This window comes from Bos indicus, chromosome 9 (assembly GCF_029378745.1).
Source record: "Bos indicus isolate NIAB-ARS_2022 breed Sahiwal x Tharparkar chromosome 9, NIAB-ARS_B.indTharparkar_mat_pri_1.0, whole genome shotgun sequence".
Classification (NCBI taxonomy): domain Eukaryota; kingdom Metazoa; phylum Chordata; class Mammalia; order Artiodactyla; family Bovidae; genus Bos; species Bos indicus.
In genome coordinates this window covers 40690657-40713245 of record NC_091768.1, presented here as the reverse complement: position 1 = coordinate 40713245, position 22589 = coordinate 40690657, and the positions used below count along the sequence as shown (strand labels likewise).

The window sequence follows — 22589 nt, the reverse complement described above, 5'->3', positions numbered from 1 at the left end:
TGAAAATTACATATTAATTTGTCAGAAAGGCAGGAAAGTTTTTACATTCAAAGAATACCTTCAGATGTATTTTGACATATTAGAACAATGTTTCCAAGTTTAAATAATTGATCAGTTTGAAATAGAGTTTATTCTTGATTCTATTATTGATTCTTCCGACCATGGACAAGCCAGTTTTCTCAATTGTGAAAGGATGCGATGATCTATTGCCAATCTGAAACACTCCAGTTGAAGATTCCATCTAGTCACGTTTGACCATCCCGTTTTTGGATGGTATGGTGCAGGCCATAAAGTAAGAAGATTGCAAATAAGTTCTTCACAAATTATTAATTATCTTTTAAAAAGCATTTGTTAATCTTGAAATTCTGGACAAAATCATAAATCATACAGCTGCTAAGAAGATTCAGTTGTTCTAGGAAAAAAGATAGGAATTTAACAACCTAATGTTGCCCATAATAAAGAGGATTTGAAATATAATGGAAAATTTAATAAAATAGCTGCATAATTTTTATCTCTAAGGCAGAGGGTGTTGATTTAAGAGAAAAAAGGAATTTAAAGAATTGAGTGATTTGATTTCTTAAATAATTCCCCACTCCCACCCCAGCTTCCAGAGGCCTCTGCCTCCTTGGCGATTGTCTTGCTCAGCTTTGCCGTGTATGTTCTGTGCACATGTCTGGTTTCAGCTCCAAGTGTGTTAGTGCCAGAGGCACGATCTGAGCCTCGTTCAGTGTACTCTCTGTGAACACAGTTGCCATGACAGAAATGTTTAGGAGATGTAATCTGAAGACTTTTAAGAGTAACAGGCAGTATCTCTCTTAGTTATCTGTGCTGCGAACTTAAAGAAGTTAGTAGTGAAGAAATTTCACAAATATGAAGAGGAGATTGACATCCACAATGAGTTCTTTCGACCATACGAGCTGAGTAGCTTTGATGACACCTTTTGCTTGGCTATGACGAGTTCAGCACGGTATGTTGTGAATTCTCTGAAACTGGAAGCATTGGGGAACTGTGGTTTTCCTAGTTTGTTTAGCTGTGTCTTCCTTTACTGTTCTGCATGCCTCCTGCAGGTGGTTGTCCAACCTCTGAAATTCCTTCTGCAGTTGGGAGCCCATTACTCAGGAGGCAGTCCTTCTATTGTTGGACGGCTCTCCATCCTGGTCTGTCACCTTTGAACATACTTCATTTTTCTGTCTCTTTTGGACTTTAATGGGGCCTTTTAGGAAAATGATGGGTCTAGATTAAGAAATGAGGCTCAGAAAATCAGTTTTTGACCATTATGTTTTATACTAAAGTTTGCATTCTTGTGTTTACCTTTTGTGTTTCACATTTTCTTCAAATGTGATATATGTGTGCCTGAACTTAATATAGTACATGGTGAAACATATTTCATGGTTTGTTTCCTAGAAATCACTCTACATTTTTCTTTGGTTTCAGATAGAAAGTTTGGAATTTTTACTTGCTTGATTTTCAGTTATACTTGTTAAAGTTTAGCAGTTTTAACTGTGAGGTTATTGTCATTTTCCTTTGGGTTATACATAAATTTTAGTGAGTAGCAAATTCTCAAATATGTCATCCATAAATCATGAAGATCAACTGAGTAGTTCAAAAAGAAAGAAAAATTAAACTACTTACATTTGAAAGGAGCATTTTCAAACTGTTAAGTAGGCATTTTGAGTCAGATTCAATACTACTTTCTTTTCCTTCAAAAAATGTAATACTGAGTCACATGCTTGGAGCAGTATCCTTGCCAGAAGTTATGAGTCTTATCTGCATAAATCATGTAACGATTGCTTATTTGGCATCTATTAAGGAGTTTTGTCTGGCATCAGCAGTAATAGTAAGGTAGCCCCTGTATCATGAGGAAGTAGCTTCAGCTTATCACAGTAAGTGGTAAATTAACAGTTTCTATTTAAAGTGTTCCAGTGTTATAATGAATTAACTCCAGACTAATGAAATAGATGTTGATACTTCAATTCATATCACTGTGTTTTTGATAATTGTGCCTGCCTCCTTAGGTGGTATAGTGTAATGAAAACATTGTCCATAAAACCGAGCAGCTTACTGTCTTGCCATCAGTTTTATGAGTTTAATTTTACTTGAAAATGAATCATGATATACAACCAGAGATGAATCTTAATAGTAATTCAGATATCAGTTCTGCTCCAGAAAACAAAATCTTGAATTCAAAATTGTTGGGCCTCTTAATCAGAGAAAATTCACAGTGAAGACTGCTAACATTGAAGTTACCGAGTGCCGTTAATTCATGGGGTCTTATGGCCCAGATCACCTGAACTCCCCTGAGTATTTCACTTAGAATATATATACCTCTGAAGGCTAAGAAGGAACAGTATAAGAATGTGAATAGAGAGGGAAGCCGATACCATCTGGATGGACAGTGATTCACATGGAATTTTTTCCCCTTTCTTCAGTGACTTCATGCCTAAGACCGTTGGTATTGATCCAAGTCCATTTACTGTACGTAAGCCAGATGAAACCGGAAAATCGGTATTGGGGTAAGATTTACATGTAGAATAAAATTTTAAAGATTCACATAAAAATAATATAGCACTTTCACCCAAAACTAATAACTTCAAGTCATATAGTTTACAGCATAGTATGTACACTGCATCCACGGGCGTGCTAAGTCACTTCAGTCATGTCTGACTCTTTGTGATCCCATGGACTGTAGCCCGCCAGGCTCCTCCATCCATGGGATTCTCCAGGCACGAATACTGGAGTGGGTCGCCATTTCCTCCTCTAGGGAATCTTTCTGACCCAGGGATAGAACCTGCATCTCTTACGTCTCCTGCATTGGTAGGTGGATTCTTTACCACTAGCACGACCTGGGAAGCCCACTGCATCTATACAGATAGCTTATTTATAAAACTGGGATTATTAAAGCATGGTTGACACTTAAGTAGAATTTATGGGAATTTCAGCAACACAGTACATTTTACTTAAATTAGATGTTCCGTAGATGGCATAAAGTTAGGTAGCAGATGTTATGTATGTCCTTTAATAACTCCATATCCTCTGTTTCCCGCAACATAAAAGACTTAGGTAAAAATGTGTATTTGTTGTGTTTATTTTTGCTGGCACCCGGAGAAAACATTAAAGCAAATGCTCAGACAGAGGACTTAATAGATCTTCTGTGTACTCCGTTAACATTGTGTGGGGGATGGCTGTTATTTTATTGTATACAGCAGTATGAGGAAGAGAACAAACCACGTTTAAATCTTTATGCTTTGAGACTGAAATGAAATGTGTCCTAGTCTGCGCATCTCTGTTACTGCCGCTGACCTGAGTGATCCCAGTGATGAGAATTCTCCTAGGCCCTGGCCAGACCGTGGATTTTGAGTCCTAATTGTATTTGGGAGTGTGTACAGGGTCTTAATTGGATTCTAACTACATGTGTGATTTATACAATGAGATATATACTGATATTACTATTTCCCAGATACACCACTTATGTGGCTTAAATATGTGTCCTGGACCAGGTGCTATGAGGAATTTAAAAGAAGGAACGGCCTCAGGACATTTAGAATTTAAAGTGTTCCTGGGACAAATACATAAATGACCACTTATATTAGTGTATAGTTCTGAAATGTATCAACTTTAATTTTTAGTTTCATGAAGTCAGAAATGAATTTATTTTCTCTAATATCTAACCCATGGTTAGATAGTATTACATATTTCTTTTCTAGAAAATGTAGAATATTTCAAGTCCCTTGCAGATAATTTTTTCAAGTAAGAATATTAAATATATTAAATATTTTTCATAAAATCCAAAAATATTACCATACATTTTTTTAATTAAGAAAAAAACAGTATTCTGACTACTGTCAAATTTGGCAATGAAATAAAAGCAAATAATGTATATTTTTTTCTGTTTCCCCTCATCCACTCTCTATTATTAGAAGACATCATCAGCAAACATAGTTATTTACTAATAAATTGTTTTAAAACAGTTTAAAATCTTAGTTTATGTTCATCAGTTGCTCATTACTTCGGTACAAGTAATCAGCTGCCACTGTGATTGATAAAAATTCATAGGAAGGCCAGAAACACACATGGATTTGGCTATTGACCCTTTCTTGATGCTTCTACAAGTTATAGGTAATTTCACTAATATCTCAGATATAACAGTCTTCTACTGTACTATAAATTTTGAAAATCCTGATTTCAGTTACCAAAAGGGAAGACACAGTAGCCAAGTGGTAGAAAGGCTTTTCTGCACACTGCAAGCACATACTTGCTTATTTTCTGAATTCATAGCAAAGCTTAAATTCATAGAAGGGTCAGTACATGTACATGATAAACTATTAAACTTTTCCCTTCAGCACAACTTGAATCCAGACGCTAGCTTCTCACAGTCATTTTCTTAACACTTCTCCAGGACTAAGGCTTTGGGACAGAGTGATACGCGGTGAGCACTGAGGGTTCGGTTTACAGATGCTTCACATCCATATTCATCTTTTTAAAGAAATAAGAACAACAGAGAAGAAGCCGTGTTACAGCGGAAAACAGCCGCCAGTGCCCCGCCGCCGCCCAGCGAGGAGGCCGTGTCCAGCAGCTCGGAAGACGACTCCGGGACCGACCGAGAGGAGGAGGGCTCCGTGTCCCAGCGCTCCACCCCAGTGAAGATGACCGACCTGGGCGACAGTGCCAAAGTGACAGAGGTGAGGGACGCAGGAGAGGCTGCTGTCCAGTGAGGCTCTGGACAACCAGCTCCAGCATCCCGCTTTCAGCCGAAAGGTGAGAGTGAGGAAGAGTTACATCACCTCACTCCACCATTCTCATGCCATGTTGGAGGTGCTGCAGAGACAAATACATTTGGCAAAGATATTACTGAAAATGGTTTCTGAAATTGGTATTTTTGCTTCCACGTGTAATAGTAAATTTCTTGTCACTTCAGAATTCTTAAGGCGAATCCTGTCCCTCTTTGAGCAACGCATCCACTTGAGGTCTATTTGTTCCCTTGCTTAGCACATTACGGGAATGCAGGGTTTGCACCTGGGCCTCACAATCTCTGTCTAATCCCAGTGGGAAGTTCATCCTGTTGAATTTGATATTGATAGTATATTGAGGGAAAACAAAAGGCAAGTGAACAATAGAAAAATCAAATTTAGCTTTAGGGGAACTGGATTTCTAGTAAGAGCCAGAAGTCATTTGAGGTAGACATGGCAAATAAAATGTAATGATATGGGAACTGAATCTTATTCTGGGCATTGGCAACGTGCAGCCTATTGGCCAAAGCAGCTTGCTGCCATTTTTTCTAAGTAAAGTTTAATTTACAACCAGCCATGCCTATTTGTTTATATGTTATCTATGGTTGCTTTCACCCTGTAACAGCAGAATTACACAGCTGTGGCAGAGATGATGTGACCCAAAGAACATAAAGTATTTACTGCCTGACCCTTCACAGAAAATGCTTGCCAACTCTTGCATTATACAAAAGCAATTAGTAATTACCAACTAATTTTTATCTATAATCTATTTTAGTGAAAATGAAATAAAAATTTTTAAAAATCATTGAGAAATTTAATGAATATGTTGAAACATTGTGATGGTTTTTATGGGGAAATTCACAGGGTTGTTTTCTTCATTTTTGGAAATTATTAATGTGCTAGATGTCTAAGAACTCTTCCTGATTCCCTTATTTTTGACCCCAGAATGTAGTCCAGCCCATGAAAGAGGTGTATGGAATCAACCTCTCAGATGGCCTCTCAGAAGAAGATCTTTCCATTTATTTAAGGTAAGGTATTTTCAAGAGAAATTAAGGACAAATGCAAATGTATTACAATAACTTACATCTAATATAACTTTTAAAAATTGAAAGTAGTCAACCATACAGGAGGAAGTGACTTCCACTTGGAATAGTAGCATTTAGGTCAGATTCTGAAACAACTTATATTTGGAATTAAAAACCCTTCTTACTGTCTGAGACTCTTGGGCCCCTGAATGATAACAGTTTATGATACTTACACATATTTTCACTGCCCGAATATAAACTGCAAACTGAAGTTCAAATGCATTTCTGCATTCTTGCATTAACAAATTCTCAAGATCAAGTACCTTCTTACAAAATGAACTTGGGATATTGACAGTTGACGACTTTGTATTCAATTTAGCTTGGGATGGGTGGAGGGGGTGGATGTGGCCCTGGTGGGAGTGGTGACTGGGGAGGAAAAAGAAGCAGTGATGAAAAGGTACCAATTCAGAGTGTTATAGACTTTTATTAGGAAGATCTAGCTAAAAGGTGGAGATCTACCAAAAGGTATCCATAAAATCATGTACCTAAAAATGTGTCTGTGTGTGTTTGCAGAGATTAATAGTTATCAGATTCTCTAAAGAATTCCTCACCCCCAAATCCTCAAAAACCTAAGGATTAAACACCCATTTAAACACCACCTCAACCTAGTATTAATATATGTATTAAGAATTCGTAATTATTTAACAAATGAACATGGTCCCACTTATGTAAGTTTGGCTTACGTAAAATGTAATATAAATGAGTACTAGTCTTTAGGTCTTTTTTAAGGAGGGTATTTGTTCTGCAGAATCCACTGAGCTGATTATTTTTTGTTCTCTACTTCAAATTAGTCAGATCTGCTGTAGAATATGTAAAATATAGAAATACATAGCATTTCTTAACTGCAGAAGCACTGGTATGACTATGTATACTGTCCTACTGGAAGTCAACTGAGTCATTGAGAACTCAGCCACACCCTCCTCACTCCTGGACACACAATACATTCACAACAGCTGCCACACTCTGTCACTTAACTCTAATAGTAGTTGAAGTAGACCTCTGTAAGCAACATGGTCTAGAAGAATGAATTATCTGGAGTTAGTGACCAATATGACTGTACTTACTGCAGACAGCATAAGTGTACATGTCAGTGATGTTCACTTGCTGAAGATGAAAGCTGGACAAGACTAAGCTAATTTAAAAGTTTTTCATAGCACTGTAATGATTTAATAATTGGTAGTTTCTGAAGCACTTTTCCTGACCTTTAAAAAACCTAATAAAAACTACAGGCTGCATCCCTGAGGGTCAGATGGATGCATGGAGCACAGGCCACACCTCAGATGGGTGTACTTGAGAAATATCAGGGGCCCATTGCTAGGCATCCTCTCACCTTGCTGAGTGGGCCTGGGGCCTCCTCTGGCCCTTAGCTACAAGTCCGGTTTAGTGTTGTTGGAGGCTTCTCTGAGGAGGCATGGTGGGCCAGTGAAGCTCAGCAGGTGGTCTCCTCAGCCCCCTCTGTCTCTGTTGAAAGTACCCTTAGTAGTGGCTGGTGTACGTGTGGGGATTCTTGTGGTCCTGAGGAACCAAGTCCTTGTCCTGGGATCTTAGCAGCATCCTTGCTTCAGGAGCTGGGTCTCTAGCCTGATCCTGCCGTTTCCTTGTCATTTGTCTCACCCAAGCACCATCCCCCTCCCCTTGTTTCCCTCTGCTTCCTGCTGCGGTCACCCTCAGACCCGCAAGGGGTTATGGTCAAATTCCTGGCCTCAGGAACATTTCGGCTCAGGTTCTATACCACGTTTGAGTAAACAGAATGCAACAAAGTAAACATTTTCTTTCATTTTTATATCCATGGTTATGACTTAAATTTTAAGCATTTCCTCCTCCTCTATTCTCATAAACCCACTCTAACATCAGGCAGTCATTTATAAACCAAGTCTTCTGTCACATAGGGTCCTCTTGTGTGCTTTTCTGATAGAAGTATATTACTGTCATTTGAACACCCATACACTTTGTGTGATCTACTGAATTTGTGGCAGGTACTTCCTTTAGCTTACTTTTTTTTACACATTATAATTTGTAGATTTGTGCAGCTGGGGCAGAGTCAACATAAACAAGACAAGAGCAGCCAGCAGTTCTGTTCCAGGTGCCCAGATGGAGTTATAAAATTGTAAGTACTAGATTAGACCTTGTAAAAATAATCTTTGTATTCATGCCTTTAAGACTTTGTAAGAGAAATATTAGGACCAAATTAGTATAAGCACTAAAGCATCTCCTCCTGGTATCCTATTGGAGGAGAACTGGGTATCTATGGGCATGTGGAAGAGGCTGGCAGCCTGACCTGTGCTTGAAATGCGCCCTTTAGAAATGGGATTGAAATTGCTGGGGGATTCCCACCAGTGGGTAGGGCCGGGATGAAAAAACAGATCTGATCCTGGAGACAAGCTCCTCAAGTTCACTACCAGACCCCTGAGGGCAGGAGTGGTTTGTCTTTTCTAACACTGTATCTTCACCAGTTCTTTTAACTTGCTGTTTAGTAAATTAAATAAACACTCTGCCACTTTTGGGGTTTTTTACGTTAAGCAAGTAATTTTAAGTCCTGTGTGGCTCAGTTTCTTTATCTGCAAATGTGATAATAATCCCTGATTCATGGGAGGGTGGTGACACTTTCAATGAGATCATGCATACAAAGTGCTTAATATGTTCTCATTATGTTGTGATCATCACCATCATCACATTCTTCTTTGTATTTATCATTGTTCTCTGCTTTTTGGGACCAAGCAAAGCAGAGGTTGTGACCAGGAGTGGCTCCCTGATGCCGTGTGCTCAGCTGAGTTTCTTTTATGAAAATGGGTCACTGTGGTGATTAAGTGAGGTGTAATATGTAACGTGTCTAGATCAGTGTCTGGCATAGAGTTGACATTTAGTAAATGTTCTCTTCCCTTTTCTTAGTCCAACTTTATCAGTTAGTTTAATAAACCATTGATACTGATTGCCCGACTTCTGTCTGTACTATATCTGTGTGTTCCTGATTGTTAAGAGGCTACTGTAGTGATCCAGGCAAAGATTGGTGGCTTAGAGAGTAGTGGCTGGGAGAATTTTGGAAATGAGATGAATCTAGGAAATGTTTAGGAAGTAAAATAGAGAGGAGTTGGATATGGAAAAAAGGCCTTACCAAGGATGGTCATTAGGTTTTTTGGTTTGTGCAATAGGTTTGATTGATTGATTGTTTCATTCATTCACTTAGCAAATAGGTACTAAATACCTATTAGGACCTGCCATTTATCAAGGTAAAGAGCACTGTAGGAGAACCCCATTTGCCTTTCAAGGGGGAACCAAAGTGGCCATGTTTAGGAAGCAGTTGAATCCACTGATATGAACTCAGAAAAGAGGCTCTGGGATTATGAATGCATATTGATGATAACTGAAGCCATTGGTCAAAGATGACACCACTTAAGAGAATAACAGACTGAGGAGATCTACAGGTGAGTCTTAAGGGGATCTGGGTTTAACACTGAGAAGAGAAACAGAGATGGCTAATCAGAGAAGGGGAAGGAAAACCAAGATTATTTTATCACATCGTCCAGAAGGTCTATTTATCCCTTCTTTCTCTCCTCTGTCACTATTTTTTTCCTCTCTCTTTTTAAAAACATAAGAGCTCATTAACTTAGAAACAGGTTTTCTTTCTTAGATCTAGTTAGCATACAGAAGTATGAGCTCCCAAATAAGCTGATATTGCTGCTGCTAAGTCACTTCAGTCGTGTCCGACTCTGTGACCCCATAGACGGCAGCCACCAGGCTCCCCCATCCCTGGGATTCTCTAGGCAAGAACACTGGTGTGGGTTGCCATTTCCTTCTCCAATGCATGAAAGTGAAAAGTGAAAGTGAAGTCGCTCAGTCGTGTCCGACTCTTAGCGACCCCATGGACTGCAGCCTACCAGGCTCCTCCATCCATTTGATTTTCCAGGCAAAGTACTGGAGTGGGGTGCCATTGGAGGTGGCCAAAGAAGGAAAAGTGTTTAAATGTGTTGGTAAAGTAAGAGACTCTGTTATCAAATTGTATTATTTGAATTGATTCTTCCATTAAAATAGTATAGCACAATTTAGGAGGAGCAGATACTAAAGGGAATATAGCTTACAAAATAAAAGAAAAACATCTTCCCATTTCCTTCAACATTGTGTCTACTTTGATCTGTAACTGGTCTTGCTGATAAGTTACTTTTAAATTCTTTTTCTTACAGTATTTAGTATTTGCTTTTCTGAGTCTTAGCACAGATAAAAAAAAAACAAACCATGTGGATCTTGAATTTTTTTAACCTTTTCCACTTAATTAGTAAAGAATCTAACATGAGTATCTTTGCACAGCATCTTCAGCAGGATAACAAAGAGCTTGGTAGGCTTTGTATTATGTTGTCATGGCAACTGCTCAAGAGTGTTGTTTTTTGGTGTGTGTGTGTGTGTGCCCGTGTGGCCTGTGCACTTGCTTTAAATTGAAACTCTGTAACTAGGTTCTTAAAATGTCAGCTGTTCAATTTTAGATTTTTAACGCTGTGCCAAAACCAAGAGAAATTAGATTTATGTGAGATGCTCCAAATCCTCATCTTGTTATGGTTCAGGTTCTAGTATATTTTGAAATATAGCAAGTTTTTTTAAGTTTATATACATTTGTGTCTACTGATCTCTGGATAATTCATAGTCTTATCAGTTTGTCTTGAAATTATGAGGCAAACAAGTACTCCTTTTCTAAATGAGGTATGTAACAACCAATATAAAATATATTGACAGTGATCAACTGGCAAGGAGCCAGTAGACCAGGAGCTCCTGAAGCAGAAGTATAGAAAACTGGATGGAGGAGCTGGACATGGTCACTTGTGCTCTTGCAGGACATTTCTTAGGAGTGGATCTTAAACCCCAAACTGGTCAGTGTCTGCACTGTCAGCCCAAACACTCACAGTTATATCCTCTTTGAGCGTGACCCTCCCTTTGACTCATGCCACTCCCTCAGTGTGTGGGTGGTGATTAGGGAAAAGCGACATCAGGCAACACTTCCTGAGCAGTGCGTGATGGGCACTGTTCTATGTACCTTAACCTGTATCAACTCAATTCTCACAATAACTCTAGGAAGTAGGTCTTAACTATCGTCTTCATTTTACAGATGGGGAAACCCCACAGAGAAGTTATATAACTTGCCCAACGTCAAACAGCAACTGACATTCAAACCCAGACGAGCTGGCTGTCCATCACTAAGCTGTAAATGCCTAGTGTTACCAACTGCTTTTATAACCACAGTGGTAAAAATACTGGGTTATTAGTGTGAACAGCCTTTATTTTGATCCTCTGACATGATCTGGTTTATAGGCGGCTCCAGATGCAAACCATAGTGTTTCTGCCCTGTTGAGCTTGAACTTTTTTTTTTTTTAAATAATATTTAAAGAGAATATGCCTTTATTCTTTTCCTGGTCCCGAGCATATTGCCTCAAATGTAGACTTGCTTCCTGGACAGGCACACTTTGCTTGATTCATAACATGGTATGGAGGTTAAGACGTCCTGGGAACAGTGTTACTGCTGTTTAGGGTCATTGCCATCCTAATTTGTAAGTTCCCCTGCTGCCTCTTGAATTGTACCTAAATTGGGTGCTCAGTAAATGTCTGTTGAAATGTGCTGACTCTCACCCCTGCCCCCATTACTGTCCGAGTACGCGCGGGGCGCTGTGAGCATCTCTCACGGCCCACCTCATCCATCCGTGATCACTTGTTAGTTCTTCCCCTATTCTGCTTCCTGCTCATAAACCCCCTGCCCTCTCCTGTTTGTTTCCCTAGTGCCTTCTAATAGAGGAGAAGAGTGAACACATCAAGGATTTAGCGTTTTTTCCCTCTCTGTCCTGCTTCCACTTGCACCTGTGACCAGATGCAGAGTGAGACAGGCCTGCAGGGAAGAACTTGCTGAGCCCGGGCAGGTGGGGCACTGTATTCAGGACCACCCTGCCCTCATTGTACACTCCCAGTTCTCAGCACTTTTTAACTAAGCAATATATGCCAATCCGTGGAGGTTAAGAACATGAACACGTGTATTATTAGTGCCTGCTATTCCACGGCTCACCTATTCCAGGTATATGTCTCACTTGTTTAAACATTTGTCTCTCAGCAATGGTTCAAAATGTAATACATAGATTTTGGTAAAAAACTGTCTAATTTAGGATCCTTCCAATGGAGGATGAGCTAAATAACTGTTTACTGTATTAAGACCATAGGTTGAATTTATTTGCTAAGAACATCTCACAATAAACAGCATCTGCTGACCTTAGAGGGAATGCCCCTGGGTTTCGGCTTTGGCTAGGGGATCCTCTCACTCATCAGAGGATGCTTTTACACAGAGTCAGGGCATGTTTTCGCACCCGTGAGGTGAGCATGACATTAGGCCGTGCTTCGCTCAACTTTGTTGACTTTCCGTGGTGTCACTTTCGATGCTGTGTTGCTATGTACATGTCACTCCGGGGTTCCCACCCCACAGTGGATTTCATCTAGTCCTCTGCAGATAATATTCTCATCTCCGCTGCAGGCTAAAAAAGTATTTTATGGGTCACTCTTGTTATCTTTTCCAAACACCCAGGGGTACAGTCTTTAAAGGTTTAAGGATCAGAGCAGTTGGGAAGCAGTGATCAATGATTAGCAGCTAATTCGCTCCATAGGAGGGAGACGATGGTGACAGCAGTTCCTCAGCCCAAGGAAACTAGGTTGTGACCCCAGAAATTACCACAGAAGTCTTTCTTTCTCTGGCTCAGGCCTTTATTTTTCTCTTTAACCCTCTCTGGCTTTTTTCTATATGCTTTTCTAATGATCTCTTTCTGCTTCCCCCAACCCCCTGTTTATTTTATCTTCCTCTCTTTCTCCCTCTTTTTTCCTTTGCCGTCCTCTTTCCAACCCCTCCAGGGTATTTTTAACTCTGTTTAGTTTTTAAAATACAGTAATCTCTCCAGAACACAAATTTCTTTCCTGTATTTTAGGATAGTGCTTTTCAGATTACAATTCTAGACTCATTAGTGGGTCTCATGAAATTAATTTGGTAGGCCTCCACACAACAAAATGAAAAGAAACTGAATTGAGTCCAGTAGAAGGCTCTAGTGCATGGCACAGGGGTTGAGTCTTGTTTCATGAAATTCTATTTCTATACATAAATATAGCATTGTGCAAAATGCATTTCTCCCTGTGGATAACAGTCACAGATTGAGTTTATATGAATGCACCTTTTCTGAGACCAAATGAATTAAAAATCTTAACTCTGTTCCCATTATCCAGGCACTTAATGAATGTTTGTTGTTTGAATGAAAATGTGTGAATAATTTCTGTTTGGAATAGACAGGAGAGGTCAGGACGGAAAGGGATCAGAAAGAGGTGTAAGAGGTTTCTGTGGTGTATCCAAAGTGGGTAAAGTAAATGCAGGCTTTGGAAAATACACTCTCATTACTTACAATGAGTTGAGCACTGGGATGACCATGCAAAGGAAGGAGGTAGCAGGAAGCTCCAGCTGAAAGGCAAAATGAAAAGCTATTGGATGTATAAAGGAAAGACAGAAAAGTGAATGCCTCTTTGTTTGAATATTATCTATAATAGTACCTGCAGTCTGAATATTATCTATTATAGCACCTGCATACTATGTTAAACAAGAAAATTTAATGGAACAGGGTGAATTTTTTGAACCTTTCAGAGAAGGCTATCCTGAAAGGTTTCTAGCATATAAGGAGTAATAAATGGAAATTTAATTATAGGTAATTGTGTAATTAATTTACTGTATCTAAAATAACTTCTGATATTTTAAAACTTTAGTATATTGACTGTTTTATTTTGGTGACTACAAAGCATACCACTTATGGAAATTCTGCAGGTTCACACGAGGACTGGAGTCTCCACCCCACCAGTATAGGCTTTTCTTTTTTTCCAAGAACCTAGCTAGTGATTCTGTAAGGTGAGATATACTTGTGTGTGTGCACTGTTGTGCCTGACTCTCTGCGATGCCGTGGACTGTATAGCCTGCCAGGCTCCTCTACCCATGGAATTTCCCAGGAAAGAATACCGGAGTGAGTTGCCTTTTCCTCCTCCAGGGGATCCTCCTGATCCAGGGACCACACCTGCATGTCCTGCATTGTTGGCATATTCTTTACCACTGTGCCACCTGGGAAGCCCAAGGCATACTTTTGTAATACAGTAAGGCATGATAGGCACTATATGCCAGGTTAGGTGTATGTACATTAATACACAGTGAGTGAGAGAGAGAGTCTCTGCTTCTGAGGGTTTCCCTGGTGTCAGCAAATTCCAGGTGGTGGGAGGTGCTGTGAAGGTGGGAGGTGCTGTGAAGAGGAAGCTGTGGGAGTGCAAAGAAGAATACAAATCAGATTCCTGGGCAGGCTTCACCCAGGCTAAATTTTAAGGGAAAATGGAGTTATCTGGTTGAAGAAGGCAGAGAGGGCAAAGGTTCAAGACCACACACCACTTTTGGAGACCCATACAGAATTCAGTGTCTAATGCAAGGGGATTTTCAGTGAGTAGGCCAGAGATACAGACCGACAGGAACAATGAGAAAGAGATGCTAAGTGAGAGAGAGTGACCCTTGTCCTAGAAGCCTGTTTTAATCAGGGATGTGATAAAAGTCACTGTGGAAATAGCATGGAGAATGGATTGGAGGCCAAGAGATAAACAGCACATCTATTAGAAACCTCAGGGCAAAGAAGTGATTGGAGTCTGTTTTTGGCTGCTGAAATAAGGGGATTTATTTTGTAAGGGTAGATTCTGTAGGACATGGTACAATTTGGTAACTAATTAGGTGTGAGGAATGTGTTAGAGGCAGGAGTGTTCTAACTATGTTGACTAGATCTGGTCACCAGAATTGGAAATACAAATCCAAGCTTGGGACAATGATAGGATCAGGTGATTTGTCTGGCGCTCCGGGGGATGGTGAGGGACAGGGAAGACTGGCATGCCGCGGCCCTTGGGGTTGAAAAGGGTCCACACGACTGAACAGCAAACAGCAAGAGGTTTTACAGAGATTCAGTGATTTTGTGGGTGTTTTTTTTTTTTTTTTTTTTTGCTCTTGATTTTAAAAGAAAGTAAGTGAAATTCTGTATCTTTCTTTGATGGGGTCCAAGTTAAATAGATTATTATATGTGTTTTTTAAATGTTTTGGAGATTCATGGTCCTATTAAAGGGGAGGGAGATCCTCCAATTACTGATAGAAATGAAGAATTTAGGGGTTTAAATGTATTTTTAGCCCTTAAAATACTTATTTTTTCACATGAACAAGCAGGTTAATCCTGAGGGAACAGATCTGCATATCTGATATGGCCACGTGAAGAGTATTACTCATTGGTTTTCTTAGCTCTGCATAAAGAATCACATTTTGTAACTGTTTAACCTTTTGTTATTTTGTTGGTTTACCAAATTACCATCAATTCTGTGGATGGAAGGTGAGTGGGATGGTTTTGGGCAGATGGAGTGGTTACTGAGTCTTGTGCCATGTCACCGTGCCTTCCTAACAGCCTTTCCTTTTGCACAATGACGATGTGAGCCCAGGTTTGATGTATTCATTGCCCTTGTCTTCTCTGAGCTTCTGCAAGAAGTCTTTCCAGCTAAGATAAAATTTTGGTTCCAATACAAGAAAAAAGCATTTCAATTGTATATTTAAATATAGATCTGTCATCCTACATATGACTCAGAACCCTTTGGGCCTTTTACACATAATTTTAAAAATAAAGTACAAATCCCATTAAGTCCTAATTTGTGTTTAGAATCCACCAATAGGCATCAATAGTCGTAATGTTGGATCAGTAATTTTCTGTGTTTAGCATTTTAATATTATTTTTCTTATGGTTTATGAAGAAATTTAAGAAGTATTACCATAGAAATCAATTGCATTGCTTTCAAAATTAAAGGTCCATTCATTTTATAACCATCCTTCTGTCATCCCTCCTAATTTAATGGGAACAGAAAGTCCTTGAATAAAAAAAAAAGCTGTGGTATTTTAAATCTGAAATTAATTTAAAAAAAAACTGTTAAGTTACTTGAGGGCAAGGCTTACCTGCCTTTGTGTCTGCAGTTCATAGCATAATACCTAAGGTGCGGTAAGCATTAAGTAAATTAGGAATGAGTAATATTCAGTAGTTTAACTTCTTTAAGAAATGTCATGCAATAGTTAAGTGTGATGGGAAAAATAAAGAAATGTCAGGGTTAACAAATTGAAGCAGATGGCAAGACAAATGATAAATATTTGTTAGTTTTCATTTCACTATAGTATATTTTCAGTTTTAGATGTAACAACACAGAGTTCTTGGCAGTTGTCTCATGATTGTCTCAACTGACAAACCATTGATGTTCTTATTAATTTATATGTTAGTAGGACAGGCTAATGGCACCCCACTCCAGTACTCTTGCCTGGCAAATCGCATGGACGGAGGAGCCTGGTAGGCTGCAGTCCATGGGGTTGCTAGGAGTCGGACATGACTAAGTGACTTCACTTTGACTTTTCACTTTCATGCGTTGGAGAAGGAAATGGCAACCCACTCCAGTGTTCTTGCCTGGAGAATCCCAGGGATGGGCAAGCCTGGTGGGCTGCCATCTATGGGGTCACACAGAGTCGGACACGACTGAAGCAACTTAGCAGCAGCAGCAGGACAGGCTAAAATAGGATCATGATTTTCCTTTTAAATTTTTTTCAGCTTTATTAAGATAGAATTGACATATAGTATATGTAAGTTAAAGGTGTACAATGTAATAATTTGATGTATACATATACTGCAAAATGATTACCATAATAAGGTTAGTTAATACAACCATCACTTCACATAGTAACAGTTGTATATGCGTGTGTGTATATGTGGTGAGAATGTTTAAAAATTTACTCTTAGCAACTTTCAAATGTACAAAACAGTATTATTAACTATAGTCACCATGTTGTATATTACATCTCCAGAATTTACTTTATAACTAGGAGTTTGTACCTTTGACTGCCTTCATCAATTTCCCCTATCCCTCAGCCCCTGCCTCTGGCAGCTACCAATCTGTTTGGGGTTTTTTGGAGGGTGGGGTTGTTTAAGATTCCACATATTAGGGAGATCATATGGTATTTATCTGACTTAATTCACTTAGCAAATTGCCCTCAAGTTCCATCCATTTAACATAAGGCAAGACTTCCTTTTTTTTATACAGGTGAATAATATTCCTTTGTGTTTATATATAACACATCTTTATCTATTCATGCATTGATGGACACTGAGGTTGCTTTCCCATCTTGACAGCTGTAACTAATGCTGCAATGAACCAGGGGGATGCGTATATCTTTTTGAGTTAGTGTTTTTTGTTTTCTTCAGATAAATAGCCAGAATTGTGATTGCTGAATCATATGGTAGTTCTATTTTTAATTATTAGGGGAACCTTTATATTATTTTCCATAGTGGCTGTACCAGTTCATGTTCCCACTATAATGAACAAGTGTTCCCTTTTCTCCATGTTCTTGCCAGCACTTGTCATCTCTCCTTTTTGACAATATTCTAATAGCTGTGAGGTGAGCTCATCATGGTTTTGGTTTTCATTTCACAATGAACCTTTTCACATTCCTGTTGGCCATTTATGCCTTCTTTGGAAAAACATCTATTCACATTCTTTGCCCATATTTTAGTTGGATTGTTTGTTTTTGTTCTGTTCAGTGGTTTGAGTTTCTCTATATTTTGGCTATCATTTTGCCTTTTCATACTGTTCAAAGAGAAACTCCCCAGGTCAGTAGGTGCCCAATATGCTACTGGAGATCAGTGGAGAAATAACTCCAGAAAGAATGAAGGGATGGAGCCAAAGCAAAAAGAATACCCAGCTGTGGATGTGACTGGTGATAGAAGCAAGGTCTGATGCTGTAAAGAGCAATATTGCATAGGAACCTGGAATGTCAGGTCCATGAATCGAGGCAAATTGGAAGTGGTCAAACAAGAGATGGCAAGAGTGAATGTGGACATTCTAGGAATCAGCAAACTGAAATGGACTGGAATGGGTGAATTTAACTCAGATGACCATTATATCTACTACCGTGGGCAGAAATCCCTCAGAAGAAATGGAGTGGCCATCGTGGTCAACAAAAGAGTCCAAAATGCAGTACTTGGATGCAATCTCAAAAATGACAGAATGATCTCTGTTCGTTTCCAAGGCAAACCATTCAATATCACAGTAATCCAAGTCTATGCCCCAACCAGTAACGCTGAAGAAGCTGAAGTTGAATGGTTCTATGAATACCTACAAGACCTTTTGGAACTAACACCCAAAAAAGATGTCCTTTTCATTATAGGGGACTGGAATGCAAACGTAGGAAGTCAAGAAACACCTGGAGTAACAGGCAAATTTGGCCTTGGAGTACAGAATGAAGCAGGGCAAAGACTAATAGAGTTTTGCCAAGAAAATGCACTAGTCATAACAAACACCCTCTTCCAACAACACAAGAGAAGACTCTACACATGGACATCACCAGATGGTCAACACGGAAATCAGATTGATTATATTCTTTGCAGCCAAAGATGGAGAAGCTCTATACAGTCAGCAAAAACAAGACCAGGAGCTGACTGTGGCTCAGACCAAGAACTCCTTATTGCCAAATTCAGACTTAAATTGAAGAAAGTAGGGAAAACCACTAGACCATTCAGGTATGACCTAAATCAAATCCCTTATGATTATACAGTTGAAGTGAGAAATAGATTTAAGGGCCTAGATCTGATAGAAAGAGTGCCTGACAAACTATGGAATGAGATTCGTGACATTGTACAGGAGACAGGGATGAAGACCATCCCCATGGAAAAGAAATGCAAAAAAGCAAAATGGCTGTCTGGGGAGGCCTTACAAATAATTGAAAAGAAGAGAAGCGAAAAGCAAAGGAGCAAAGGAAAGATATAAGCATCTGAATGCAGAGTTCCAAAGAATAGCAAGAAGAGATAAGAAAGCCTTCTTCAGCGATCAATGCAAAGAAATAGAGGAAAACAACAGAATGGGAAAGACTAGAGATCTCTTCAAGAAAATCAGAGATACCAAAGGAACATTTCATGCAAAGATGGGCTCGATAAAGGACAGAAATGGTATGGACCTAACATTAGCAGAAGATATTAAGAAGAGATGGCAAGAATACACAGAAGAACTGTACAAAAAAGATCTTCATGACCCAGATAATCATGATGGTGTGATCACTCACCTAGAGCCAGACATCCTGGAATGTGAAGTCAAGTGGGCCTTAGAAAGCATCACTACGAACAAAGCTAGTGGAGGTGATGGAATTCCAGTTGAACTATTCCAAATCCTGAAAGATGATGCTGTGAAGTGCTACACTCAATATGCCAGCAAATTTGGAAAACTCAGCAGTGGCCACAGGACTGGAAAAGGCCAGTTTTCATTCCACTCCCAAAGAAAGGCAATGCCAAAGAATGCTCAAACTACTGCACAATTGCACTCATTTCACACGCTAGTAAAGTAATGCTCAAAATTCTCCAAGCCAGGCTTCAGCAATATGTGAACCATGAACTTCCTGATGTTCAAGCTGGTTGTAGAAAAGGCAGAGGAACCAGAGATCAAATTGCCAACATCTGCTGGATCATGGGAAAAGCAAGAGAGTTCCAGAAAAACATCTACTTCTGCTTTATTGACTGTGGCAAAGCCTTTGACTGTGTGGATCACAATAAACTGTGGGAAATTCTGAAAGAGATGGGAATACCAGACCACCTGATCTGCCTCTTGAGAAATTTGTATGCAGGTAAGGAAGCAGCAGTTAGAACTGGACATGGAACAACAGACTGGTTCCAAATAGGAAAAGGAGTTCATCAAGGCTGTATATTGTCACCCTGTTTGTTTAACTTATATGCAGAGTACAACATGAGAAACGCTGGACTGGAAGAAACACAAGCTGGAATCAAGATTGCCGGGAGAAATATCAATAACCTCAGATATGCAGATGACACCACCCTTATGGCAGAAAGTGAAGAGGAACTCAAAAGCCTCTTGATGAAAGTGAAAGTGGAGAGTGAAAAAGTTGGCTTAAAGCTCAACATTCAGAACACGAAGATCATGGCATCTGGTCCCATCACTTCATGGGAAATAGATGGGGAAACAGTGGAAACAGTGTCAGACTTTATTTTTCTGGGCTCCAAAATCACTGCAGATGGTGACTGCAGCCATGAAATTAAAAGACGCTTACTCCTTGGAAGGAAAGTTATGACCAACCTAGATAGCGTATTCAAAAGCAGAGACATTACTTCGCCAACAAAGGTTCGTCTAGTCAAGGCTATGGTTTTTCCAGTGGTCATGTATGGATGTGAGAGTTGGACTGTGAAGAAGGCTGAGTGCTGAAGAATTGATGCTTTTGAACTGTGGTGTTGGAGAAGACTCTTGATAGTCCCTTGGACTGCAAGGAGATCCAACCAGTCCATTCTGAAGGAGATCAGCCCTGGGATTTCTTTGGAAGGAATGATGCTAAAGCTGAAAGTCCAGTACTTTGGCCACCTCATGCAAAGAGTTGACTCATTGGAAAAGACTCTGATGCTGGGAGGGATTGGGGGCAGGAGGAGAAGGGGACGACAGAGGATGAGATGGCTAGATGGCATCACTGACTCGATGGATGTGAGTCTCAGTGAACTCTGGGAGTTGGTGATGGACAGGGAGGCCTGGCGTGCTGCGGTTCATGGGGTCGCAGAGTCGGACACCACTGAGCGACTGATCTGATCTGATATTTTGGCTGTTAACCCCTTATCAGATACATTGTTTACAAATATTTTCTTCCAGTCCATAGGTTGCCTCTTCGTGATCACTTTTTACTATACAGAAACTTTTTAATTGGATTTAACCCCATTTATTTTTGCTTTTGTTACATCATTGACAAGACCAATATCAAGATATTGATGCCAATATCAAGTGTTGTATTAAGAAAATGATGGTTTCAGGTCTACATTTAAGTCTTTAATCCAGTTGTTATTTTGTATGTGGCATAAGAAAGAGGTCCATTTTCACTTTTTTTGGATGAGAATATCCAGTTTTCCCAGCATTATTTATTGAGGAGATTATTTTTTCTCCATTGGGTATTCTTGGCTCCCTGGTCAAATATTAGTCAGCCATGTATGCACAGGCCAATAGAACAGAACTGAGAGCTCAGGAATAAACCTGTGTGTCAGTTTTTATGCCAGTATGGTTTCTTTCTTTTTGGATTGCTTTGGCTGTTTGGGGCCTTTTGTGCATTCTTAAAGCTCAAGTGAGCTTCTTGCAGGCAGCATTTCACTGGATCTTCTTCTTTAATTTATTCACCCACTGTATCTTTTGACTGGAGAATTCAGTCCATTTACATTTAAAGAAATTATTCATAGGCAAGGACTTACTATTTCCATTTTGTTCATAATTTTCTGTTTTGTAGATCTTTTGTTCCTTGCTTCCTCTCTTGATATCTTCCTCTGTGATTTGATGACTTTTTTATACCAATACACTCAGACTCCTTTACTCAGTCTTTTTTGTGACCACTACAGATTTTTTTCCTATGGTTCCATGAAACTTACATAAAATGTATTTGTAATATTCTATTTTTAAGGTGATAATAACTTCAGCAGCATACAGAAACTTTGTACTTTTATATCTACCCCACCATCCATTGTGTTTTAGGTTACTAATGATACCATTTACATCTTTTTATTATATACAGTAAGTCCCCTACATTCAAACGAGTTCTGTTCCAGGAGCACATTCATAAGTCCAATTTGTTCTAAGTCCAACAGAATTAGCCTAGAATATCCAAGTAACACAGTAGGGTATATAGCACTTACTGTACTAGGTTTATAATACTTTTCACACAAATACATAAACACACACAAAAAAAGAAAACGTTTTTAATCTTACGGTACAACACAGTACCTTGAAGAATATAGTAGTATCAGCTACATCACCACTGCTTTTACACTTGCTTCTGGACATCCTGGGCTTGAAATAAAGATAGTGTGCTACTTACTGTATTCTGTACAGTACTGTATAGTAAAGTAGAAACACAACTACTTGTAGAGGATACATGCACAGGACAGTGTACACCAGACACATGAACTAACTTACATGACTGGACATGCAGATGCACGTTCACATCTCTGAAAGTTTGGGACTTACTGTGCCCAGTAACAAATTATTCTACTTATGGTTGCTTTTAATGCATTTTAACATTTAAAGTAGAGTTGCATGCAAATTATGCACCACCAATACAATGTTAGAGAATCTGACTTTGACCATGTGTTCACTATTACCAGTGAGATTTACACATTCATAGGTTTTTGCAGTGTTAAATTAGCATCCTTTTTTTTCCACTGCCCACCAAGTTCCCTGGCCAGACAGGGCTACCAGCACAGCTCTGCAGATGGAAAGAGCCTCTGGCTGCAATCTCTGATCAGTTGTAGCTGCAAAGAGGAATGTGTTCTGCCAATATCTGATTGATGGTTACTGTAAACCTGGCCCCCCTTCTCCATGTCTGAGTCTCCATGGTCAAGTCCCACAGATTTCCCCAGTGATCCCTGTGAGGGGAGACCCAAGTGGACTTTCTGGGAAGCACCCTACAGTGCTAGGGGAGCTGAATTTTTACTTTGGGGTCCTTCTCCCTTTTCCCCTACGCCCCCAAAAAGCTATAGGCCCAGGGGCCATCTCATGTGGCCCTGTAAGTGTGCAGAGAATGGGCAATGCAGTTGGAGTGTAGACCTTCTTCTTACCTTTGTAATGCTTTCCTTCTTGGTCTCTGTGGGTCCAAGGGGGTGCTCCCACCTCACCCCCTGGGTTCTGGAATTTTCACAATAGTAACTTGTTTAAGTACCTA

General features: G+C 39.6%; 1 protein-coding gene across 3 annotated transcripts in view; it reads left to right on the top strand.

Moving 5' to 3' along the window:
- FIG4 (FIG4 phosphoinositide 5-phosphatase) overlaps positions 1–22589 on the top strand; it is a 172215-nt gene that overhangs the window by 110427 nt on the left and 39199 nt on the right. For all 3 annotated transcript variants that reach the window (XM_019967222.2, XM_019967223.2, XM_070795986.1), the window contains 5 exons: positions 820–967; positions 2430–2513; positions 4484–4679; positions 5673–5755; positions 7833–7919. In XM_019967222.2, coding sequence (XP_019822781.2) covers positions 820–967; positions 2430–2513; positions 4484–4679; positions 5673–5755; positions 7833–7919 — 598 coding nt within the window. The remainder of the gene's footprint in view (positions 1–819; positions 968–2429; positions 2514–4483; positions 4680–5672; positions 5756–7832; positions 7920–22589) is intronic.